This window comes from Nelumbo lutea, chromosome 1 (assembly GCF_056320005.1).
Source record: "Nelumbo lutea isolate HS-2025 chromosome 1, American lotus-T2T, whole genome shotgun sequence".
Lineage (NCBI taxonomy): Eukaryota > Viridiplantae > Streptophyta > Magnoliopsida > Proteales > Nelumbonaceae > Nelumbo > Nelumbo lutea.
This window is the reverse complement of record NC_142684.1, coordinates 45,626,106-45,651,763: the sequence shown is the minus strand read 5'-3', so window position 1 is coordinate 45,651,763 and position 25,658 is coordinate 45,626,106. Positions and strand designations below refer to the sequence as shown.

The following is a 25,658-nucleotide window of genomic DNA, read 5'->3' as shown; positions in this document are numbered from 1 at the left end:
GGCGGTAACAGGCCAAATAACGTATTAATGGCGACCAAACAGTTTTTAAGTAGTGAAACTGTGAGGTGCACTTACAGTTTCACGATGATATGCCGACAGCAGTTGAAGACTGAAGTGCTTTCGCAGCAGAAGATAGTTGAAGAGTGAAGATTGAGAATGGTTTAGGAGTTAGGACCATTTCTTCGATTGTAAAAGCCTAATGGGAATCAGTAAAGTAGGGATTGGGGAATGGGATTCATCTTGTGCCCTTCAAACTTATTATATATTACAATATATTAATGATTTTATTTGAAGAGCATTTGGGCATTTTAGACTTTTAGATTATATATAATATACGGAAAAGTAGGGAGAGGCCCATTGCAGATTTCTGAATTCCACTACAGATTTATAAACATTCAAAAGGTCAAAAATCCCCACTCTATACACTAATTCCCGCCGGTGAATTGGTATCAATTCCGAACTAGGACCTACCCCAACTGTATTTTAGGCCTAAAAATTCTGACTCTGGGCTGAATGGTTTTGAGGTATGCATGGTACGCATGGGCCTGTATTTTTTCATGCTTAAACCCAATAGAATTTCATGCTAAGTGGTGTATAATAGAATAAAAACCTACTCAAGGATGTCACCTAAGGCCAAAGCTTTTAGGTTCAATGGTTTTGAGGTGTTGTATGTTGGTTTTTATTTATTCTCTATCACACAGCCATCGAATTAATTGGTTGTGTGAAACACATCCTTCCCAAATAACTTCTTCGTTCCTCCATCTTGTTCTGTCTATGGTCACATATCTTGTTTCTGTATAATCTTCTTAACTAAATTGAATCTATATACAGACTTGTATATAGATTCAATTTAGAATCACTCCCTTTAATACAATCAATTAATCAAACTTGTATACAGAGAATCCTCATCCTGTAACATCCACCAAAACTTGAGTCGCTGCGTAGTTTCACTCTTGCAGTACTCTCACGAGGTAATAATATTTCTGATAGAAAACTTGTCATTGAGCTTTAATATTTAATGAAGAAACGCATACTTGAAAAAATTTCATTAAAATAACACAAAAGTTTCAAACCTTGAGAAAAATCTCAGTTAAAAGAATAGATTTAAAACAATATGACACAGGAAACAGTAGAGTCAAATAAGAAAACTAATTATCAATCTTCCAAATAATCTGAAAGAAAGAGAAAGCTTTACTCTTTAGACACTTGGATAAAGGACTAACATAACCTCGATCAAGCAATGCTCACAATGGTTTTGAGTGGACATTCATCCATCATCAGTCATCACCACAGGAACATCTTATATCATCAGTAAGTTGGTGGGTGTGGGGGATACAGTACTCCTGTGTATGTTGCTGCAACAGTAAGCATTAATTCCATAAAATTAGTATTAAGTAATTAATTAAGGTTAGATATATGTAGAGGAACCCAGATGATGAAGAAGAGATAAAAGAAATGAATGAATCAAGTTAATTACATGGATAAGATGGGTAGGTTTGTGGAGGATAAGTGGAAGTTGGATTTGCATGTTGAGGAGGATACGACCCAAATGGAGGAGAAGGATAAACAGATGATGGAAACGGGGGCGTTGGATTAGGCGGGAAAGAAGGGTAATGAGGTTGAGATGGAGGGGCAGGATAAAGAGACGTGGTGCACATAGTATTGGCATTGCTTGCTACTGCAGGTCTCTGCAATTAATGATGTAAGGCTTAATTACTATCCTATCCTATCCTATCCTATGTGCTTAATGATAGTAATAGAAACTGAGGGATTGGATTCGGTTCCATTCAAGCTTACATTCAACTGTGGACAATGCAACATAAGTCGAACATCTCCGGCATACCTGGACGTGGATTAATAATATTGTAAAGTTAGTTTTGAGATGAAAAGTAATTATGTCTAGGGTGGGTAGGTGGGTGGGTGATATATAAAGTATGTACCTTCCATGTTTACTCTGTATTGACCAAGTGTTGTCCTCATAGCCTTGAGAAAGTTGAATCCTAGTAGAAAACAGAAAGCAAAAGAGAAGCTAGCAGAGCAGACTTTGACATGGTTGAGCTCAGATTGATGCAGAAATTAATTAACCCATTGTTTAATTCTTTGGATTGACCTATTTGACTCAAATAGTTGAATCCAAATAGTAACTCTTTTGATATGATCTTTTGGTATCTTCCGGAAGGCTAAAATTTGGATCAATCATATTGTTTAAGCAGAGCCGAATTGGATCGATCCGCTCGCGAGCTTCCTGCTATACGGGACCCTCCCTGCAGAATGCAATGCCGCCAGAAGGGTAGAGCGTCAGGCGGCCAAATACGTCATAATAGACGGAAGGTTGTACCAAAAATCTTACACGCTCTCCTATATGCGCTGCTTGCGACCTTCCGAAGCCGAGCTCATGCTCCGCGACACTCATGAGGGCCTATGCGGTAGACACTTGGGAGGTAGGGCTCTCGCACAGAAAGCGCTACAACAGGGATACTACTAGCCAACAATGAAGGTAGATGCGATCGAGCTCGTCAGAAGATGTGACAAGTGCTAGAAGCACGCCAACATCCACCACTAGCCTACCGCCGACTTGAAGTATCTCACCAGCCCGTGGCCTTTTGCACAATGGGGGATCGATATACTCGGACCATTTCCGCCAGCGACAGGACAGAGGAGGTTCTTAGTGGTGGCATTTGATTATTTTACCAAGTGGGTAGAAGCCAAACCTCTCACGACGATCACAACGTGGAATGTGCAGAACTTCTTTTGGAAGAGTATAGTGTGTTGTTTTGGACTATCCCAAGTACTAATCTTTGACAATGGTAAGCAATTCGATGATATCAAATTCCAGAACTGGTGTAAAGATATGGGTATTCAACATAATTTCACTTTGATAGCGCACCCTCAAGCAAACGGTCAGGCGGAGGTCACGAACAGAGCCACTCTCCGCGGATTGAAGGCACGCATCGACCGAGATAAGGGACTCTGAGTAGACAAGCTACCCAATGTACTATGGGCTTATTAGACCACAGTAAAGACTGCAATAGATGAGACTCCCTTCAACCTCACTTATGGCACTGAATGTAGTTATCCCAGCCGAGATCGAAGTTCCCATGCTACGTCTGGAAGTGTATGACGATAAGGCAGATGAAGACATTCTACGCACCAACCTCGACCTAAGCTCGGGCCAAATTGAGAAGGACCCTACCGATTAAAGCGAGTACTCGGGGAAGGAACATATGAGCTCAAAACCCTAGAAGGGAAACAAGTACCTCGGGCATGGAATATTGTCAACTTAAGGCAGTATTACCTGTAATCGCCGAGTTGAGTGGACTGTAGTCACTTCCAGAGCCTAAGGGACAAAATGCCGAGCTAACTAAGACCTCGGCACTATAAGACCCAGTTGCCTCTTCAACATGGGTGAACTCCAGAAGAGGGGTGGAATGTAGTCGCTCCCAGAGCCTAAGGGCCAAAACGCCAAGCTAACGAAGACCTTGGCACTATAAAACCCAGTCGCCTCTATGGCATGGGCGAACTCTAGGAGAGTGGACCATAAGTCACTCCCCTAGTCTAAGGGCTAAAACACCAAGCTAACGAAGACCTCGGCACCATATAAGACCTAACCGCTTCGTCAGCATAGGCCAAGTATTAATACCAAAGGCACAAGCAGCTCGGATGTGGATCCTACGATGCATAGCCCGCCCCGATATACAAGTTGGACCCGCTAGGGACAACTAATTAACTAATTTCAACTTAAGTAACCCAAGTGCATAGAAGTCGGGCATATGCTCACTACGTTGATCACCTCGGTGTACATTATAAAAGCATCCCTACTAAGTACGGGGAGACAGCTCGGGATGACGATAGTCGAGAAACCCCACTTCGGGTGCTAATCCCTAGCAGTTCGGGTGAAATAGTCACTTCGGAAAAAGAAAGAATCGCACAAATACTTAACAGGAAAAAGAAACATTTCATTACTAGTTAAAAAAAAAAGGAAGCCGGGCCTAATAGCCCGGGAGAGTACATCAGCAAAGTAGAAAGAGAACCGGGCTCAACTGCCTGAGAGCAACCACTTCAAGAGAATTATTTTTCAAAAGAAAAAAAAAAAGAGAGCAACCAGCCTCAAGGCCCCACCTCCTCTACCTCCTCGTCACTCTCCTCCAGGGAGTCGGGCTCCTCCTCCTCCGTCATGTCTGCCATCTCTGGGGCCAGGTCTCTCATTGTTACGCCCTGGAGGTTAAGGCCAGAGAACTTCTTCTGGATCAGCCACCGGCAAAGTTTGAACCCCGAGCGGTAGGACTTAGAGCCATATTCGCCGTAAAACATGGAACTGTTGGAACTCTTTAAAGTCCTCCACCACCTTAGCACGCTCTGCCTCCACCGCGGCGTCAAAGTTGTGGGTCCTCTCATGGAGCGTGAACTCCAAGCTCTGGACCTACTAGCTCCCTCTCTACCGCCACCCTCGAAGACTCCTCCCTGTAACGGGCGCTCTACTCAGACAGACGAGAGATCCGTGCTTCCCGGTCTCTAACGAACAGCTCCTAGGCCTCGCTCCCCTTCTGACCCTGGAGGAATTCCTCCAGGGCCTGGTCAAGCTTGCATTGGAGGCTTTGGATGTTCGACCTTTGATTGACGGTGTCCTGGAAGTGGATAGCAGTCTAACAGGTCATGGCATGGATAGTGGAGTTCAACTGCCAATAGAAAGCCGAAGTAAGTAAGGAGGGAGAGAGAAAAGAGAGGGGAGGGAGAAAAAGGGAAGAAACAGGCACTTACCACCATGTAGTGAGCCGAGGCCTGCTTGGCGAGCTCCCTATGGGGCATCCTGGCCCAGCTCGTGACCCCATCATGAGTGATCGCCCGCCGGCTCCTCTGCGAGGCCATGAGGTAGTTGGTGACGCTTTCATCCCTTCCCTCGGTAGGAAACCGCGGGAACACGGTGGGGTCAGACTGCACGGCTGAAGAGTACTGCTCCTGAGGTGGGACCTCTTCTTCTTCTTCTTCTTCTTCGCCGCCTCCTGTGGCTACTCCCTCAAAGGACACAGGCAGGACCTCCGGCGGTGGAACAAAAACAGGGTCTACAGCCTCGAACTTGGCAGCCCCAGAAGTGGACGCCTGGTCGGGGCGCGACCTCTTCGCCTTGCGCTTCTGGTTACTTGACAAAAGGCGACATGCATCCACACTAGAAATGTCAGCTGCAAGAATCACAAGGCATTAGTCTTGCTCAAAAAAAAAGCAGCAGAGAAAAGAAAATGAAACCTAAGGTTGACCTACCGGGGCTCAAGCCGGCCTGCACGAGCTTGTCCTCAGCCAAGTAGTCCCAACAGAGGAAGCCTACCCCCGCCCAAGACTACAGCATTTCCCAAACTTTCGACTTCAGCTCAACGCCTGGATCTTGAATGGCGGCCCTCTAGTGGGTCGAAAAGGGCCACCCCTCGGGGTTGTGAACTACAAAATAACCCTGCTTCCAAGCTGGGATCTTGTTTGGCAGGTCGTGGAGGAGCTTGAAGCCAAGATAGGGGGGAAAGTAATAAGAGCGTCTTTCTAGAGGGGCTCCAGGGGAGGCATTCTTAATGGACAATATGATGGCAAAGATATCAAGGGAAAGGGGAAGATAATACTCAAAAAACAAAGAAATTGTCCCAACCACATTCCGGATTGAGTTCGGATGGAGTTGGTCTATGGTGACATTAAAATGGGTAAGAACCTACACTATCAAAGGATGTAGAGGGAGTCAGAGACCAGCCACGAGCTGCTCCTCAAAGACCACGATTTCGTTGTGGCCGTGTTCCCAGGGATAGTTATCAGATGGGAGGTTGTAGATGAGATCCCTGGGGAGGTTATAGTAAAAGAATAAGGCCCAAAGCCTCTCCATTGACATGGAGGAAGGGCCGAAACTATCAGGCTCCTGACCCCGGGAAGTGGAAGCTGCATTTCCAGAGGCCTCACCGACTTTCGGAGCCTGCCCTTCAGGGAACCCCCAAGCTCCCCCCGATTTCGAGGGGACCTCGCCTTGATTACCATCTCGGGAAAAGCTGTCGTAGTACGGATATCCAGACATTGCTTGGACAGAATAGAGGACTCACCAGAAAAGTGGATTGAGAAAGTGACGAAAACGAGGAGAGCTCGAGCAAACAAGGCGAAGGCGCGACCTCAAAACTGAATGCAAGGAAAGTTGGCGTAAAGAAAATGGGGCCTGGGGCCCTCCTATTTATAGCCACTGTGCCAGAAAAACCAACGGTCTCAATCAAAGCAGATCCGGCGGCCTACAATAACGTCGGCCGCAAGTCCTCCGAAATGGAAGAAAAGACGGCTGCGCGTCTTCCCAAATTGAATGCAGTTTGGTGTGTATTTTGGTGCCCGAAAAATCTAGAAATTGTCTGACACCCGCGCGTATACATCATGCGAACAGTCAACCTAGTTTAATTACGAGCCAAATCCACCCGTCACTTCATGAACTCCTTGTACTAGGGTAAGACCCTTAGCCCGAGGAGTGGGGGCAATTGATGGAGGATGATTTGACCCGACCTCCTAACCAGGTGACATATGGACATGACTCAACGTAAGTGACAACTTGGCCACAACTCGGCGTAATGAACTCGCTAAAACCCCAGCAGAACAACTCACTATAAGACAGCTTGCTACAGCCCGCTACAGCACGGCTTGCTGCAAGGTAGCTCACTATTGGAGCTCGCTACGAAAGAGTTCGCTACAAGGGAGCTTGCTACAAAGAAGCTCGCTACTGAGTAACCCATAGCCTTTGGGAAACTTTTATCTGACAAGACCGTGCTTGTCAGACTGCTCCCACGTCTCTTGTCCAGTGGCGCAGCACCTGCCAGTCCAGAGGACTACACCCACGTCTCACATCAGGCGGCGTCGTGCATGACAGCTCTGCATAACGTCTCTCAAGTGACAGGACCGTACCCTGCAACGGATACTTGTGCCAATCAAATCAGCCTGACGAATAGCGGCTGTAGCAGAGAATCAGAGGCAGTTACACCCGATTTGGTAGTGCATTAATATATAAGGGCTCCGATCCTCAAGGAAAAAGGGGAGTTGAAATTTTGGTAATCGAGTAGTGCGCATCTCCACTCTTAGCTCGTCATTACCCTCTAAGCTTCTCCCTCAGAGTTCTAACTTAAGCATTGGAGTTTTCCCGCTAGGTGAGCTCCCCGGGAATCATTCATCTTCTCCTTCTCAGGTGTTGTCCGTTGCTAGGTAGAAGCGAAGCCCCTATCAGCTAGGAGTGACCAGATCGCGCTACATCGGAGTGTTCCCTGCCGATGAAGTCATCGGTAGTAAGTGTATTTCCGTTCCATACCGAAACACTCAACTCACGTATCCCTTCAATGAGGGTGTAGCTGAACTTCTCTTGGAAAATAGGGTTCTTGCCTCCATCTGCACCAAATCAAGGAAGAAACGTTAACTGATGGCCGGGTTCAGGGAGGATTACGCAGTTAATGAGATTACAGAATTAATATTGGACACGGAAACCTACCAGTCGAGGTCCTGGTCCGGAACCTGGTGTTCCCATATTCGATGAAAACGTAATGATCCTGCCTTGAAATCCACTCTGTGTCCTTCAATCTGGTGCACCCTACAACTGTATTAACCAGAGAAACCCAAAATCAGAAGAAGATCGATATAATGAAGAAAATTAATGAAGATGGTGTGCATGCAAAATTAAAATGAACCCGTGCAGACATACCTGTAACCTCAAGCTGCAGGCCTTGAATCGACATGGATGCTTATGGGGTGGATGGAGTTCTGTAATATGTATCAATCAATGATGGAAAATATCGCAAAGAGCGAGAGACCACCCTTTTAAAGAACTCAGAGACAGAACATGCATGCAACATAAGATGATCCTTATTAAGTGGGTCAAACCCAGATGGTCCTGAGACAAATCAATTGTAAATGGGAGCTGGCAACTGGTTCTTCGAATGGGTAAAACTAATAAATTAATTTCCAAACAAACTCAAGACTTACAACAACAAGAGCTCATGCATGCATCCTGATCAAAACAGCTTTATTATTGGTAGTTTGGTAGGAACAGCCTAAAAAAGTTTTATCCATTGATATTCCACATCAGCTTCATAATGGGCTCCACATGTACAGAGCTGACGTGGTGTAGCATGACTTCCCCAGTTTCTACTTAAAACCTGGGAAGTAGATGATGATGAGGTTTGAAGGTCATCAGTTCAAATTTCAAATCTGTTGGGTTACTTGTAAGCATTCATACATTATTTAAAAATTAAGGAATTGGCCAAGACTGCATGTGAAGAGGGAGAGAGAGAGATGGCAAAAGAATGAAAGCGACCTTTGGATTCCTAAAAAAAGGCCCTAACAAGATGTCCCTTTCCCCATTCTATATTGAAAAGGCTTTTAATTCATTGAGAACATTCCCTCAACTTTCTTCCTTAGCACCCAGAGAAATATATATTTCCTTGCATTGATTACTTTAGTTTATATATCAAGTTAATCCTGATGCAAGATAGAAACCATCTGATTAGAACCCAATTAGATTAAGGTAAACATACTTCAGTACATTGACAATGAGGTTGTCATTGATTTTAAAATGCCAAGTCAACAGATAATACAATTATTTTTGGATTCTAGTTAGTTAGCTTCATTAATTTGTTTGACTTTGCATAAATATAAATTTATTACGGATGGACCAAGTCCAATCCAATCTAATAAATATTTTAAACCGAATTGGTCCGTCCAATCCGTTCAAATTGATTTTGGACTGGATGGGATCCAATTCAAAACCAGTCCATTGGCACCCTTATTTGCATATAAGCTGAAGTCAATAATGAATTATTAATAACAAAGAACAATTATATTGTCACACTAAAATCTTATTATTTTTATTGATTTCAATGAATTTAATTAAAATGCATGCCAGTTTGTTTGGTTGGTGAAGTTCTTAATGCTTTTGCTTATAGATGGAAACCAAAACCTGGGTATGTTGGGATAGTCTGAGAATTCATCTGAGTGGGTGATCATAGTGACAAGATCAGCCCCTTTGTCGGACAAAGGTAATGATCGGGGATGCACTCTCACTGATGGAAACCAAGACTGCGGCAGCCGATTTCAATTATTGAGATATGTTTTTGCAAAATATATTTTATATGAGATATGAAAGTATATATATTATGGTTTCGAAATGATTTGCAAAAGGTTTTAATTCCCGGGAACCATATAAGCAGAGAGTGCAGCACTGTTCTTTGCAGCCGAGGGAGAGGTCCTCTCTTGTCGGGCAGTGTATGATCATTATGGACTGAGAGGTTAAGTGTAAGACCATTGAAGATAATGCCCGATTGGCTAATCTTGCATCTGCCCACAGTCCCTGGGTGTTACAAGGTGCCAAAAATATCATTCTTGTGTATTTTTTGAGATCATTAGGTAGCTGAACGTCTCCCCACGATAATGTTCTCACATAGACACCAAATAACATATTCAAATTTCCAACAATGACATTCTCAAGTGATGATTCTACTCAGCACAATGAATTCAAAAATACAAAACAAGGGTGTTTTTGACATTATGTAATGTTTAATTGACGAAATACTCACGGATGGACCCAAGTGTCTACTTTTGAGAGTTCAAGATACTCTAAGTGTTGCAATTGAAAGTTCAAGTACTTATTGTCACTACCCCAAAAGTATAGGTACCTATCTATAATTTACCCTTAATTTTGATGAGCTATCTTAATATATTATAAGAATGGCCACTTGACACTCCCCATGATAATTTGTGGGGGCTAAGTGACATTGTTAAAAGCTTTGTTGTTATATTCTTCCAAATCTTCCATAACATCATATTGCTATATTTGCATCATTTTCATACTGTCATTGATCTAGACGGTCGGGCTGTTTGAACCTAAAACCGTTTAGGCAACCAGTTCTGTTTCACCTCTAAACTGGAAAATTTCAAAAAGTAAACAAAAATTTACACTCAGCTTATTTGCACTCCCATGGTTTTACACTCATGCAAATGAGATTTGAACTATAACCAAACACATGCCTAAGAGACAAATAACATAGATAATATTCTTATTGCTTGTGATATAGAAAAAAGAAAAGAAAAACACAATGGCTTGTAAAGTTGGTATGGACAAGGCTTACAATAGGTTTAAGTAGGATTTTGGCTTTAATTATAAATGGATCAACTGGGTCATGGAATGTATCAGTATTTCTTTGTCATTTCATGTGCTTATATGTAGATCCCCAAATAGGAGTTTCAACCCCTTGTCCCCATACATATTTTTCTTCGTGTTGAAATTTTGACAAGATAAATTTCAAATGAATCAGAAAATAAAAAATCAAGATTGGAACCCTAACTAGAAGAGGTTCAAATATAAAATAAAAGCTATTTTTTATCATATACAAAATCTGTATGAAATTTATCTAGACCAATTCATCCAAAAAGATACACCTTAACAAAAGGTTGTGAATATTTTTCCATGATGATTAAACAAAAAACAATACAATATATTTCTATTAACTTTCATCTAAGAACAAAAAAAAAAAAAAAAAACACTACATTTAGCTCCATTGTTTTCCTTCTTCCTTCTTCTTTAGTAGATAACTTTTTTATTAACAACCTACAAAAAATAAAGTCCAAAAGAAATTCCATTTAACCTATAAAGAAAAACTACTTCTGTTAGACTTCATTAGTTGTTTCTTCCTTAACCTATAAAGAAAAGTAATGCAACAAAAAGAAAAACAAACTAAGGGTCTGTTTGGTTCACAAGAAAGGTTGGAATCGGAATCCCCAAGAATCAGAAAGGGAATCACCTATTCCTGGTGCCTATTTGGTTCATCCCAGAATTGGAATCGGATTTTGATTATTTCTATTTTTCAAGTAGAAGTTGGAATTGGAATTAGCCAAAATTTCAAAATTTTCCCTTGTTAAAAGAAGAAGAAGAAGAAAAGTGGTTGGTGGTGGTGTTACCTCACCAAAAATGGGGCCAACAATGGTAGAAAGAAGAGGGGCGATTGATTTGGAAGAAGTAGGAGGAGAAGGAGGAGGAAAGTGGTCAGTGGCGGTCTTACCTTGTCGGAGATGGGGTCAATGGTAGAAGAAAGAAGAGGAAAAACTCATTTGGAAGAAAAAAAGAAGAAGAATAGTGGTTGATGATAGTCTTACCTTGCTGGATGTGGGGTTAGCAGTGGCAGAAACTAGTTGCATAGAGGAAAATATAGAGGCCAATGGAGATGGTCAGAGCCTTCATACTTGGTCGGTTAGGGATGTGAAATCAAAGGGGTGTTTTGTCAAAAAAAAATAAAAATACATTAGACCGGAATGAGAATCGCATTCCCTAGGGGGGAGTTAAGAATGGCCATTCCTCTATACGGGGAAATCCCATTCTGCCTAGAATGGGAATGGGAATGGAATTCCCATCCCACTCAACCAAATGGCAAGAATCGGAATGGACCATTCTGATTCTGATGGTAACTCCTATTCTCTCAAACCAAATGGACCCTTAATTAATAGGCACAATCTTTGAAAGCTAGTAACTTTTTATATCTCTAACTATTGTAGCTACAAATGACAAATAAAAAAAATAGTTATCTATAAGTTTGTAATATTACCAAAAATGAAGGCCAAGCAATAATAATTTCAACAAATGTATCAATTGTTTTATAATATCAATGTGGCCTTATTGAGTGGCTCTTCATGCATTATCGGTTCCTTAATATATACTTCCCAAAATTCTTCATCCAATTTGGTATCTCATGCTTTTTTGTATGGCTCTTTACTTGCAACAATTATTTTATCAACAATTCCTTCCTTAAAATCCTTCAAGAAAAAATTAGGTATATCTTACAATCAATTTAGTTTTTCTCAAATTCAATCCATCAAAGCAACATAAGAAAATAAATATATTTATCTTCTAGACTAAATGTTGATATAAAAATCTACTTGTGTAAATACACAATAAACATATAATGACAATTTAATTAAGGTAAGTGCAATGAAAGTTAGGGTGGCCATAACCTTGATTTCACATCTAGGCTAGTTTTGTAGAGTGAATAGGGAGATGTTTGGAACCAAAATGGATATTCGGACTTATATTTCTTTGCCTTTATGTATGGGGTTATTTTCTACAAGATTGGTTCTAATTGGAGCTTCAAGTCAATTATATATTTAGTTGATATTTTTTACTACTAGAAATAAAGAAACATCTTGGGAAGACTCATTGGGCTATCATCTGAAATCTTAGAGTTAATTAAACAAAAGAAAAAGATGTTCTTTTGCATGGGGAGAGGCACACTAACTGTGCTGATATGAATCCCAAGCATCAAAAGGAATCTAAGTTAAAATGGGAGAGGAAAAAGTAGTTTAATGCATGTTCAGGTGAAAAGGACAAAGGTAGGATTCATTTTAGTGGTGGTGACCTTGATAAAGTTAGAAAGAGAAACAACAATGATGATGCTGCAATCCAATCATCAAAAGAAATTAAAGATCAATTGAAATATTGACCAATGGAAAATCATTGACAATCTTGAATGGGCCTCGTCTGCCACCCCTTGCTCCACCCCTTAACCATAAGTTCAATGGAAACAATCAAAACTAGTGTCTGGATATCATTAGTAAATTCTTGTATTGATTTGGAGGTATCACTTTGTATGCCCTCTCTATGTGACTACAAAAAAAATAGGCATTAGCGGCAGTTTTTAAGACTTTGTAGATTTGGAGGTATCACTTTGTAGAAATTTTAAGACTTTGTCGGTGCCACTTAAACCCTGCGAAACCTAGGATTTTCCTTCTCCCGCTCTTCTAATTTCTCACCCTTTCGTATTCCCACTCTCCTCTCTCTTTCTCTCTCAGTAGACCAGTTTTTCATCTCTTATTCCCAATCTCTCTCTCTCTCTCTTAACCATTTCTGATTTCTCATCGGCAACTGAATCTCTCTTTGAAGCTTGAGTGCAATAATAAGTGGGAGACTTTCTTAGATCTTAAGTTCAAGTTCATTTCCCAATGAAATAGACTTCTCATAATCACCTCACAATCTTATTGATTCAATGAAGGCCCTCTCTCTCTCTCTCCAACAATCTTTGTTGGATTTTCTTTTTTTTGAAACAACCTCCTCGTCTCAAGTTCTCACATCTCACATCCTTGTTCATTTATCACTGACAAAAGGTAAGATTGAAAGCCCCCATGACCTTGGATAGTTTTCCCTTTTTAGGATTGGACTTTTGTCATTTGTGTTGATATGAGTTGGGAAATTTCATCATTTGTTTAGTTTAATGGTAAAATTAGGTTAGATTCATTATCAACCATGTTTGGTTTATTCGAACTTCTTGTTGAATCTGATGTTATCTTCTTAATTTTTTTTCTAGACTTGCTTAAATTTCTGTAGATAAGTAGTAAAATCATGTTGATTAGCTTAAGGGATTCAATTGGCTAGGCTATAGATCCTTGTTGGTTAGAATCATGTTGATTCCTGTTTGCACTAAGATAGCAATTATTTAAATTCTGAGATGTGTAGTCTCATCTTGGAAGCAATCCGTGTTCATTGGAACAAAACGAACACTCGTATATATTTGAAATTTTCATCTTGACACTAGAAGCAATCCTTAGAAAGGTTTTGAGCATGCTTAAATCATAACTATCCATTGCATGGGATTCAAAGAATCCCCTTTCTCTCTTTTTTTTTTATTATGACTCTTTGTAAGATTGTATTGCATGTGATTATTCCAGATAAATACATCTATTGCATATAGGCTCTTTTGAATGTGCAACTAGGGCTGTTCATGGGTCAGGTTGGGTCGGTTTACTGGTGTTTTTCCAACCGACCCAACCTGGTTGGTTTTCCTAGAAATGAAACCGAAACCGACCCTATACTAAGTAAAACCGACTTGGTCGGTTTGAATCAGTTTGGGTTGGTTTTGTGAATGATTCTCTCAGTGTGAACGGTAAAGGATTCAAGTCTAAGAAAGAAAAGGCTGGATGCCAAGAAATTAAAAATGATTTAATGGATTAAAACTAATATTTTATATATCAGAAATTTTATATATAATATGTATATTTTTTAAATAAAGCTGAAATATATATATATATATATATATATAAATATTTCCACAAATATATATCTGAAATATATATTAAAACTGAAATATATATATATATAGTAAAACTGAAATATATCAGATATATATATATAATATCTGAAATATATTATATAATATAAATGAAAACCAAAACTGAATCGAACCATCGGTTTATGTTTTTTTGTAACTCGAAACCGAACGGTGCTAAAGAAAAACCTACCAACTCGGGTTGGACCGGACCGAGTTGGTCGGTTTGGTCGGTTTGGGTCTTGTTATGAACAACCCTATGTGCAACTGATATTTTTTGGTTAATAGAATTGTACTTTACCTTTCGAAATGAAGTTATTGGTTGGATTTCAAATTTGGCAAAGGTCTTGCTTTAAATGCTTGCTAATGAAAACTATTTTTTTATCCAAGAGAATGAGCATCCGTACTAATTATTCTAGATTCTATATGTGCAAAATTAAATTTATGACTTGCTTCATTGTATACTGATTTCTAGTTATTTCAGTAATTAGATATAATTTCAATTTGAGTGCAATTGTTTTTGATATGAGAAACAGAGATATAACTCTGTTTTCTTAGATCATAGACACATACATGGTATCTCACCTGAGGGGAAAAAACCAAAATTTCCTAGGAATTGGTCAGTCATAGATCTGGCCTAGTCACCCTTCCTTTTATTTTTTCTTCTTCATGGTCTATATCATGTTGAGATGCAAAATTTAAAGGTGTGGATTTAAGAGTTTTTTTTATTCAATTAAGAGTTCTTGGTTATGATCTGTATTTCGCTAACAGTGTTACTATGGTTAAGTACTGATGACTAATTTTTGTGACCTCTCTAGTCAATGCAATGACTAGTTATGCTTGGTATTAAAAAATTACTTTATGCACACCATTGAGTGAAAGAAAACATAAAAGAACCTATCTTCCACACTCTCTTCTTTATGTTTATACAGCATCAACAATGTTCCATCACTAGTTGAAGTAACGACATCCATACAACAGAACATGATATTTTCCTCACACATGGGCGCCTCATAGGAACATCCACCATGCATTAGGAACTTCTCCCGTTAATAATAACTTATAAGTATGCCAGATGTTCCCAATGCATGGTAGGATGTGTGTGTGAGGCACCCTGTGTGAGGAGTAGATCTGGTCTCACATATAACATGTAAAAGCATATACTATATTATTTTAAATAATTAGAGATAAACACAAACAAATGAAGCTTCAAAATTACTTTGTGATCTACTATTGGACCTATTCATTAATTGACTATTCAACATAATTTTTGCTTAGTCGCAGGCAACTAATATTTACACTTTGATAACATGATTGTCAAGATGAAAATATGTTTTTTACCTATTCAGATTGCCTCTATTGCATATACACATCTTGGAATTTAGCTTCTATATCTTAAGGAGTTCTATTTTTTTTCCAATTGGCATTGTTTTTTCAGATTGTCTTTTTGTGAAATGAAATTATTGGTCTTTTTCTTTTATTCTTGGAGTCATCTCTTACTTTTGGAGTTTTTGGTCTTTTTCAAAGTGTTATGATGGAATTTTTACGGAACATTTCTGTTGTTCTAGTAACAGAAACACAATTGTTTGTTGCTCTATAGAACACCAAAAACGTTCCCTATGAATGTCATCATACACTATCTAAGTTTTTAAGAATGAAAAATTTGTAGGACCTCTCCCAACTACAACAAATGCTTGACTAGTTTAATTCCCACTAGTCATTGTAGATACAAATTCTAGTTTAATTTTGTTTTGGGTTTTACTTTATTCTATTGGCAGGTCTTATTTTACTTCATTTGTACTACAATTGAATATAATAAGGTAAAATTTAAACAAAAAATAAATCAGAATCTGCACCCAAATTTTATCAATTTTTAGTGAAAAGTGCATCTTCAATTCAAATTCACTCAATGTTGATTTTACTTTTTGGTGACAACAGCAATCATTGACCTCAGTGATTTGTTAAAATCAGAAAATTTTCAAAAATCATCAGTTTTTGCTAACCCCCATATATATTCATATCTTTTCTTCTTTAAGTGAATATATGGACCTAATGACTATTTATTTCTTTCTTGTGCTTGGTGCAGATAAGATTGGTTTGTATATAGTGCTACATCATCTACAAGTTAGTCTTGCCAGGTCTTGTAAATAGAAGTTTAGCATATCCAATGAGTCCTCCTTGTAAATAGAAGTTCACATATGGAGAGGTCCATGATTTTGGAACCAACAAAATATTGGTTTATAAAACAATAACAAGTTCTATAGTATTAAAATTATATGATTTATGGAACATGATGTTGAACAATAAGATGAAAACATGTTTTTTAAACCAAATTCAAGAACATGGTTTTGGTTTCAATTTTGGAAACAAAAATCACATACACAACCAATTGCACTTATGACCTTAAAAATTAATTAAAAATATAGTGAATCTTCATATTATCCAAAAATATGTTAGATGTTGAACCATTCAAATATACAAAAAAAATCATAAGAATTAAAGCATATAATACATGAATAATACAGATTTCGTAAATGCATAATAAAAATATAGGAGTGCTTTATTTTGTGATATATCTAATAATATAAATATGATTATAAATATATTTTTAATGAAGCATATTTATAATAGATTAAGCATACATTGACATGTAAATAATGCCGAAATTTTTATTCTGTATTTTTTTTTAAAGATGACATATTAAACACATTCATTTTTAATAGATCTTTTCTAGCATAGCACATATGTATAATGGAATTATTTATTGTATTTTTCATTCTTGAAACAAAGTTATATGGGAATTTTTGTCTCTTATTCTACTTATGTCAAATGTTGGTCCTAGGTCCAAACATATTCTAAAATGGTGCTTTATATATAAACAAAGCCAACTTACTTCTTGAAATCAATCCATGCTTGGGACTTCTTCTGAAGGGCATTCACCACGAATGCATATTCATTTGGTTCAAGCTCATAGTTTGCTAGTATGTCTGAAACCTCTGTGGCTTAAGCCAAAAATTTACTAATCCTTGCCTACTAAATTGTTGAGGTTATTGTATCACTGATTGGACAAAGCATATGAGGTCAATAGAAAGGATCATTGAGTGGTTGTTGCTTCCTATTGTTTCACTTGTAAAACTCAAAGTAATCTCTATTCTTTGAATGTTTCCTGTCTTTACTTATTTTAGGCTCCATATTTAGGGATAAATGAAGACATTTTCATGTTAACATATATGAGGCCTATCTATGATGTACATGTCTAGCGTGCATGTTTTACTATAATTATGGTTCATTGTTGTTGCAGGAAAAAACCAGGTTTGAGTGCATATGCCAATGATCCCTAAAAGGTTGTAGATTCTTTGCTATCTCTTTTGGAGCAAGTAGAAGATGTTCCTAAAGAGTTGCATCACAAGACACTAGTCAGAGTTTGGGTGTGTACTTATGATATCTTTTTTTTTTTACTTTTCTATTATAAAATATTTAACCTATTCAAGTCTTCCATACCTATTGTCCACTCTTTCTAACTTCAATGCATATTCAGGCAATGATAGGTCTAAGGGCATTGGGAGGTGATGCTTTAGATAGAATTTTGCAAGTGGTAAATTTCATGTTGTTCCTCCCTTTGCTTTTATGACTTAAGTTAGTATGTGTACGCATATATTTATATTGCCTTATAAACACTCGAATAGGTACTACTCATGCTTTAAAATACTTTGTTTCTTAGGTCAGGGATTTTCCTGAAGACAAAAGTTCTTTGAAGTCAAAACCAGAGTGGGTATGTTGTTTTGAACTTCACTTTATATACATACAGATTCATAGATTGCATCACAAACTACCTAGTGGACTTTGAAGGAATATTTTTTTTGTTCTAGATGAAAACCTGCTATAGATCACCTTTTGTTTTATACTCTATTACCATTATCATAGGTAAGAAAACTTGTCTATCCCAATCCCATTAAATGAATAAAAAGAAAAGAATCTCAATACGACAATAGTAGGGAAATAATTGGTTTATACTTACACCTCATCACCCCTGAAAAATCAAAATCACCATTACTATATATATCCAATCTAATTAAGATACTACAACCCATGCGTATAAGTTGGAACTTGAGATATATCCAACAAATAGTGGAGCTAAAAGCAATTTATTCCACCAAAGCCATTTTCATCCATAGAATACCTATACTTTTTGGTTAGTGTGTTCATACTACAATATTATCATCCTTTGTTCATCATTTTTTTTAGTTGAGGAAAGAAAAGGATGGGAGTAAAATAGGGTCATGCAATTAGTAGGTCAGAAATTTAAAAATTGGGTTGGTTCCAATCCCAATCATCAAATAATATGAAAAATCCCCAAAAATATTGTCTTAATATTTGTATTAAGTCATATTTATAAAAAAAAAACATTTGTATTAAGTCATAGAATGGGAAACATTTGGAAGATCTTTTCAAGTATTCACTATTTTTTTTGTAAATGTTAGAAGCATCAATACACCTTTTTTTTATCAGTAAGAAGCATTGGCACACTAACTAAGTAGTGGATGTGGCATTAAATAGAATGGAATGGCAAAACATGATTCATGTAGCTAACCCCATGTATTTGGGGTGAGGCTTGGATGATGATGGAGAAATTAGCACTGAGGTTACGCTCATTTTGATGTTGTGACATGGATACTAATTTCAAATAAAAGTTGTAAAATTATTAGGTTCTAACCAATGGGATTTTAGGAGCAAATTACTTATATCTGTTTTCATCCTAAAGATCCAGGCTTGAACCTTGTTCAAATTCTTAATATGTCCATAGATGATACATTTGCCCTTCAAAATCGTAAATCTACTAAAATCCAATTTGATTAATAATCACTTCAATAATGTATGATTCAATCTTAAGTACCTGAAGTTTACCAAGAATATATGAGGATTGGCTAGACCCGCTTTTAGAAGTGTTATGAATGTAAGATTCAAGTGAAAACTGTTAAGCCATTGCACCAATTTCTTATATATTTATTAAAGCCATGTGGTTTCAAGGGTTGGAGTGATTAGGAATAGTCAGCATCTTGTTATGTCAAAATTGGTTGGCTTGCTATGATGTTTTGACCATATAAGTAATTAAGTATATAGTCTAATTGAATAAAAAAACCACACACATTAGAAAGAAAACACTCAAACTTGACCAACCCAACTAAATCCACCTAGATTCAAACCCGGCCTTTGTTTTGCTTAGGTTTAGCTTGGATTCAACTTTCGGTTGGGAGGGGGGGCAAGTTTTATTGTTGGGCCTAGGTTAGCCCTGAAGCTAGTCCAACTCATTTTGGAATTGGAAGTAGTTGTCTTTTGTGTGAGGATTAGTTCATTGTTTTGTAATTTCCTGAATTAGTAGACTTCTTATTGTCTTTATAAAATGTTTAGCTTTTTTTTGTTTTATGTATTTGACTAAAGTAGGGGTGAAGAGGTTGAATTTACTCTACTTATGAAAAGCTGAGATAGGTTGGTTCTAACTTTAAAAGCTTTTGTTGTAACTCTTTTAAAAATGGTTTTGAAAGAGCTAATTGGACAACATTTAAGGTTAAATATCTTTAAGAGCTTATTTTCCACATTATTTGAGATTATTGACAATTTGCATTGCCCTACACATTCTAGGCTTTCTATGATTTGATGATGTGGGAGAAGAAATATGGTATGTTACTGGATGGAATAGCATAGATACAGCAAAGACGACTCCATTACCACCATGAAGAAGAATTAGAGACCCAGATTTTTTTGTCACTCTCTTACAGGGAATTTATATTATTTATGTTGAGAAGCTATGTAGAGGTGGAAATCTATTGGATGTTGCAAGATTACTACATCATCTACGCAATAAGTAGTTATTCTTGAGTGCAAATTCATATAATGCCCTCTTGATGGCCACTGGTGAAGGGAATTATTTTGAGCTTCTGTTTCAAATATTTAAGGATTTCTTGGTCTCCTATCAAACTTTGAATTCAATTTCATATTTTAATCTTGCTAATGGCCCTTCAAAGGCAACAGATTCTATGCTTTTACTTAATTTCATAAGAGAAGTATTAGAAATAACATTTCCAAGAAGTGCAACGATTATACACAAGATCATTTATGGATTCGTTGAATACAAGCATATTGACAAAGTGCTCTTTATATCTAGACAGGATTTTGGGAGCTTGAGGAATTCTACTTTTCTCTCATATCCAAAGAGGAGAAGTTCTCTCTCATATCCAGACAAGATTTTGAGAGAAATCGAAAAGAAGATTTTGTAAATGAAGTAATTTGTATTTTTAAGAATGAATGAATGAATGGAGAATAATTTTTTTTATTTGATTGTTATTTGATGTTTGTTTTTGTATTTCATTTCGATTTGGATGAATGAATATAAAACAGGTTATATGAAACAAATTATAAGCTTATTTAATAATTAAAAATAATTATAAGTTATTTAGGCAGGTGTGAAAAATATATATAATTTTAGCAGCAGTAGGTACAGCTCTTTAGTGTCAGTCATGACTGCCGCTAAAACTATAACTAGCGGTAGTTTTTAAGCTTTGCCGGCAGTCGGGAGAACTGCCTCTAGAGCTTTCAGCGACAGTCAAAACTGCCGCTAAAAGTCAATTTTCTTGTAGTGAGGCTAATGATAATTCCATTGTAAACAGTTCTAAACAAATGGAGTTGGCTCTATGTTGTATGGATTGATTATAATCCTTAATGCAAATTCCTTCACCATATTCTACTTACTTCTATAAATAGATTTCTGCATGTTTTATACTATATGCACTAAAATTAGAGTGGGGATTGAACGAAACATGCCTTTGAGATGTGATCTTGAGAGAGAGAGTTGTTCAATTACAAGCTATCACTGTGTGTATTTGTAATGATTGCAAAATCCCTTGAGAAATTTGTAAGCAATGTTGCTTGTAAATGTGCAATGTTGAATTTCCTTTTGACAATTCTGCATTTCTAGTTGTTTGTTTGCTTGTTATTAGTTCTATGGTTGTTGAATCTTGGGAGGCTTCAAAGAAATATATATTGAATCACTATTATTCTCAATGCACTGTTCTTGTTAAGCTATTTTATTCTGACCAAGATTCTATTTTTTTGCAGCAAATATTCAACTATTTCACATACAAAGTTGTAAGGACTATTGCCGGTGAAGAACACTCAATGGTGAAGAGCAATTAGTGGTGTTAGGGTTTACACTCTATTTTTTGCTATGAAAAGAGATTCGTAAAATCGTAAAAGTGTTGTTAATTGAATGAGAGCATTTTTAACATTTTAACATATTTTGAATGACACCGTGACAATTAGTTAGGAGTAATTTGGTAACTTTTTATGTTTTCCATTTGGGTCAATGATGGAAGGGAGGTTTTTGTCAATTTCTTCAAAAGTTCAAGGGAGGCATTTGTTAAAATGAAACTATAGGAGAGGTTTTAATGGTTCTCAAAAGCTTTAGGGGAGGATTTTATATTTTATCCTTTCTTTTAAGTTATTATAATTAAATTATTAATTATAAAATATTTATTTAATTATCAATTAACTATAAATATTTTTTTGTTGATTATTAATTAATTAATAATATTTTTATGATTTAGTATTTTATTGTTAATTATTAATTTGATATTAATTAGATAATTAATTATTAACATTAATTAATATTTTAATTTTTATTAGTTTATATTTTATTACTAACATTTTATTTTATTATATTTAATAATTTTAATATTTTATTCTAAAAAGTAATTAATTATTTAATTACTTATCGATTAACATTTTTATTAATTATTTATTTTAAGTTATTTATTAATTATTTTACTAATATGTTATTAAATCATTAATAATTTATTTATGAGTCATGGATCTAGTATTAACTCTTAAAAATACCATAAAGAAGGTGTTTTTTTTTTTGGATTTTTGGCTTTCACCCATGAACTCACAATAGAAATTTGCAGACCAGGTTAGATTGTTGACTCCTCATCTTGGCTGAAATCTAGTAATTCAATTGTATGGTGCAAAATGCAGTTTGTACCAAAGATCATTGGGATTGAGCCCACCAACAATGCAAATACAATAATGCAGGCGTGCCACTGGAGGAGCTACCCCGTACAACTGGTTAGGTGGTTTTAGGATGCCCCCTTAACGCCGATATGATTCTAGGTTTCCATTTTTCTTCCAGGTTTTTATTGAAGCTTGAAATAAAGATAAGCTTAGGATGGAGAACTTGAGAAGACATGATGTGTTTCAGTATTATATGTTCCATTTTTAGTTCTGTAACATGGTCTATAAACGCAATGAGTTTAAGCATCGATACATTTTCATATTTGTAACCTAGTCTCAAATAGAGTGGCAGTGGTGTGATGTCATATTTGTCACTTAATTATTTTTCTCCTAAAAGAGAATTTCAAGTGGAACCCACCTATTATTAAATATAATATATATTCTTGTGCAAGATTCAACATGCAAGTGGGACCCACTTGTAATTTATCAATTTTTTATTTGAATATTGCCACATCAAAAAATTTTAATATTTTATTCATTATTTAACAGATTGTGAATGACATCACTAACACCATGTGGTTTTGGGCTAATGGTGACCTTTCAACTTAGTTTGAGGTCTAAAATGGCCTCTCAAATTATAAAAGGGCGAAATTAGCTTTCTTGTAAAGTTGATGGGTTGCTAGAGTCAAAAATCCAATCCTTTTTTTTTTTTTTTTTTTAAGTTTCCCCCTACATTTTCACTTGTTTCCCACCAAAATGGTAGGACTTCACATCCCAAGAATTGGGATCTATAATCCCATGTTTTTCTCATCCCACAGACCAAGCATGGGAAGGGAGCAATGTTCTAGAATATTCCATATTTTCCTTTCCCATTCTACAAACCAATTATAGAGCCTAAGGGAAAAGCATAGGCCTTATACTTCAAAAATAAGATTCTTATTCTAAAGTTATTTTTCCTCTTTGCAAACCATTATTGCAAGTGAGAAAGAACATACTTAAAGTAATGATACACCTAAAGTTCATATAAAATCTAACCGATGAAAAACAATTCTCCTTTCATTATTAAAGAAAATCAATTTCTCAATTCAAAAAAAAGAAAAAAAAAACATCAGAAATCAATTTCTTGACCAAATGGATATTGGGCATTTAGAATTGGTGCAATTAGAAATCAGTTCTGAGAACCATTCATACAAAAAAAAAATGTTGAAATATATAGGTCTAATGACCAAACATTATTTTATTGTTTGCCTCTTGCATTAAATACACCAAAATATAACTAGTGAAAGGGTTAAGACTAATAGTTCTTTTAATTTTTTCCTTCAAATCATGGGATATATTTATTCCCTTTTCTACTCCTTTATATTCTTTGATGTTATTTATTGTCATTTTTTAACTTAATTTATACTTAGAAGAGTGAGTTCTTACCAACTTTTAAGTATTCCAATTTCAAAAATCACTATAACTAGAACCAATCCTTATTGACAAGTGCCCCCTAACAACAATATTCAACTAAAAGAAGATATAACTGCATTATGGTTTAATTGATCCAAGGTGCATAAATTACTAGCTTTGTGTTGTTGCCTAAATAGATCTTACAAATCATCAACATTTATAGTCCACCAAGACATTTCATTGAAAGCCATTTTGGAGGAATCCAAATTTCATTAATAAAAACTTAATCAAGTATTGACATCACATTCCCTTCATCTAAAATTAGAGCCAATCCTTGTTGATAATAAGTACCCCCTAACAACAACATTCAACGGAAAGAAGATATGACTACATTATGGTTTGATTGATCTATGGTAAACAAATCAGTAGCTTCTTTTTTGCCTAACAGATCTTAAAAATCATCAACATTTATAATTCACCAAGACATTTCATTGAAAGGTACTTTAGAGGAGTCAAAACTTCATTAATAAGAACTTAATCAAGTACAAACATCATATTCTCTTCACCTGATTTGATTAGATAAAGGATATCTTAATAAATCCTCTTTTATTTCATTGTTCTTTAGAAAAAATGATCCATCTATCTTATGCTTTTCTGTGATCCTACATTAGTCTAAAAAATTGCTAAGTTACAACATCAAAATAGAGAACCAAGATTTGTTAATAACTTATTGCATGCTTCTTTTTTTAGATCTTTTAGGGGTTTTTTTTTTTCTCTAATTATGAAGAGGTAACTTGATACAAAAAATAGAAATAAATCCATGCTTTAGGTTAAATAAAAAAAAAGGAAGCGAATTGGAGTCCTTTTCTTTCAAGACTTGCAAAGACTACTTAAGTTTATCTAAATGACTCTCTTAACTGAAAATTTCCATTGACTACTCACAAAAAAAAAAAAAACCAAGTTATATAGAAAGAAAAGAAGAGAGGGTATAGTGGAGATTTATACTTGGCTTAGACTGACCACATAGGAGGTTTAGATTCAAAGTTTCAACTGTCAAAATTTTAAAATTTTTGAAAAGTTAACTAACCTATCCACTAGTTCTAAGGATTTGAAAAGTCAACTAACCTATCCACTAGTTCTAAGGATTTGAAAAGTTAACTAACCTTCTTCGATTTGAACAAGGGAGGAATGGAAAAGAGAAGAGAAAGGCTGAAGGAAGAGAAGGAGAAAAAAAAAAAGAAGAGATCAGGTACATGAGGTTTGTGGAGAGGAGAAAAGAGAAGACTTGCTCAAAGGTTTGCATGGAGTGGAAGAGAGAGTGGAGGTTTAGCACATGATGTATGTTTTAGGTGCCAAACCTAAATAGTGACTACCTCTTTTTGTTTATCAAATTAAAATAAAGGGGTAAAAATTTCATTATAAAGGCATTAGAAAGTGATTCTATAATAAACAAACATGTTATAGAGGGAATTTTTCTGATTGCCTCTAGCCAAGAGCTTCTAAATGCATTTATTATACTAGTGAAACAAGTTTTGAAAAATTAACTACAAAATGCCCCAAGAATGTTCATAAGAGATTCCAAAAGATTATCGAAAAAATATACAAAATTCCTTTAAACTCAAAGAAAGATATTTATCTTGGTGTTCCCATCGTTGATGGGAGAGTTGGAAAAGTAACATTTAAGGTAGTAGAGGTGAAAGTTTAGAGAAAATTGCTTGGATGGAATATTAAGTCTTTCTATGGCAAGAAGGGTGACTCTCTTCAAGGTAGTCATAGATATGAGCCCTTAATTTTTTATAAGATCCTTCAAGCTCCCGAAAATAAAGTTACAAAATTTAAATAAATTGATAAAAGCAATTCCTATGGGAAAAAGAGATAAAAAAACCTTTCCCATGAGTTGAAAAAAGCTTTGTACTACTACTACTAAACGGGGAAGTCTTTTTTTTTTTGGTAAACAAGAAATGGTAACCTATGGGTTAAGGTGGTAAAAATCAAATATCTTAATAGATTAATTTCTAGAATTCTAAGCTGAATGAAGGAATTTCTTACATAAGGAATATATTACAAAGTATGAGCTTCTAAAAATGGGCTGGCCTGGCATTTGGGAAATGACAACAATATTTGCTTCTAGAAAGACACTTAGGTGGGCAACACACCTACCATTCAAAGTATATAGGGGAAGAACATATT

General features: G+C 36.2%; 1 protein-coding gene and 1 long non-coding RNA gene across 3 annotated transcripts; one reads left to right on the top strand and one right to left on the bottom strand.

Annotated features, from left to right (window-relative positions):
* Positions 1-1,277: 1,277 nt before the first annotated feature.
* On the bottom strand, positions 1,278-7,724 carry LOC148874500 (elicitor-responsive protein 3-like). Its single transcript, XM_088961659.1, has 6 exons — positions 7,691-7,724; positions 7,481-7,585; positions 7,242-7,380; positions 1,941-2,000; positions 1,798-1,843; positions 1,278-1,355 (listed from the first exon to the last, which is right to left on the bottom strand). Exons 1-6 carry the CDS (start codon positions 7,722-7,724, stop codon positions 1,278-1,280), a joined length of 462 nt encoding a protein of 153 aa, XP_088817785.1.
* Positions 7,725-12,691: 4,967 nt separating this feature from the next.
* Positions 12,692-21,489, top strand: LOC148874499 (uncharacterized). 2 transcript variants are annotated; one of them, XR_016100864.1, is made up of 5 exons: positions 12,692-13,134; positions 17,374-17,500; positions 17,611-17,667; positions 17,794-17,844; positions 21,186-21,489. It is a non-coding gene; the product is annotated as an uncharacterized LOC148874499 (long non-coding RNA). The 2 variants fall into 2 exon arrangements; XR_016100867.1 differs by lacking the exon at positions 21,186-21,489 and adding an exon at positions 19,713-20,404.
* The last annotated feature ends 4,169 nt before the right edge of the window (positions 21,490-25,658 follow it).

What these genes read in the sequence shown, in the direction of transcription:
- LOC148874500 (XM_088961659.1), bottom strand. Translation starts at nt 7,724, where the DNA reads ATGTCGATTCAAGGCCTGCAGCTTGAGGTTACAG. An exon ending in AGGGAACACTCCGATGTAGC is followed by an intron (nt 2,001 to 7,241) that starts GCGATCTGGTCA and finishes GTTTTCTACTAG; the next exon opens with GATTCAACTTTCTCAAGGCT. An exon ending in TGCATTGTCCACAGTTGAAT is followed by an intron (nt 1,356 to 1,797) that starts GTAAGCTTGAAT and finishes TTACTGTTGCAG; the next exon opens with CAACATACACAGGAGTACTG.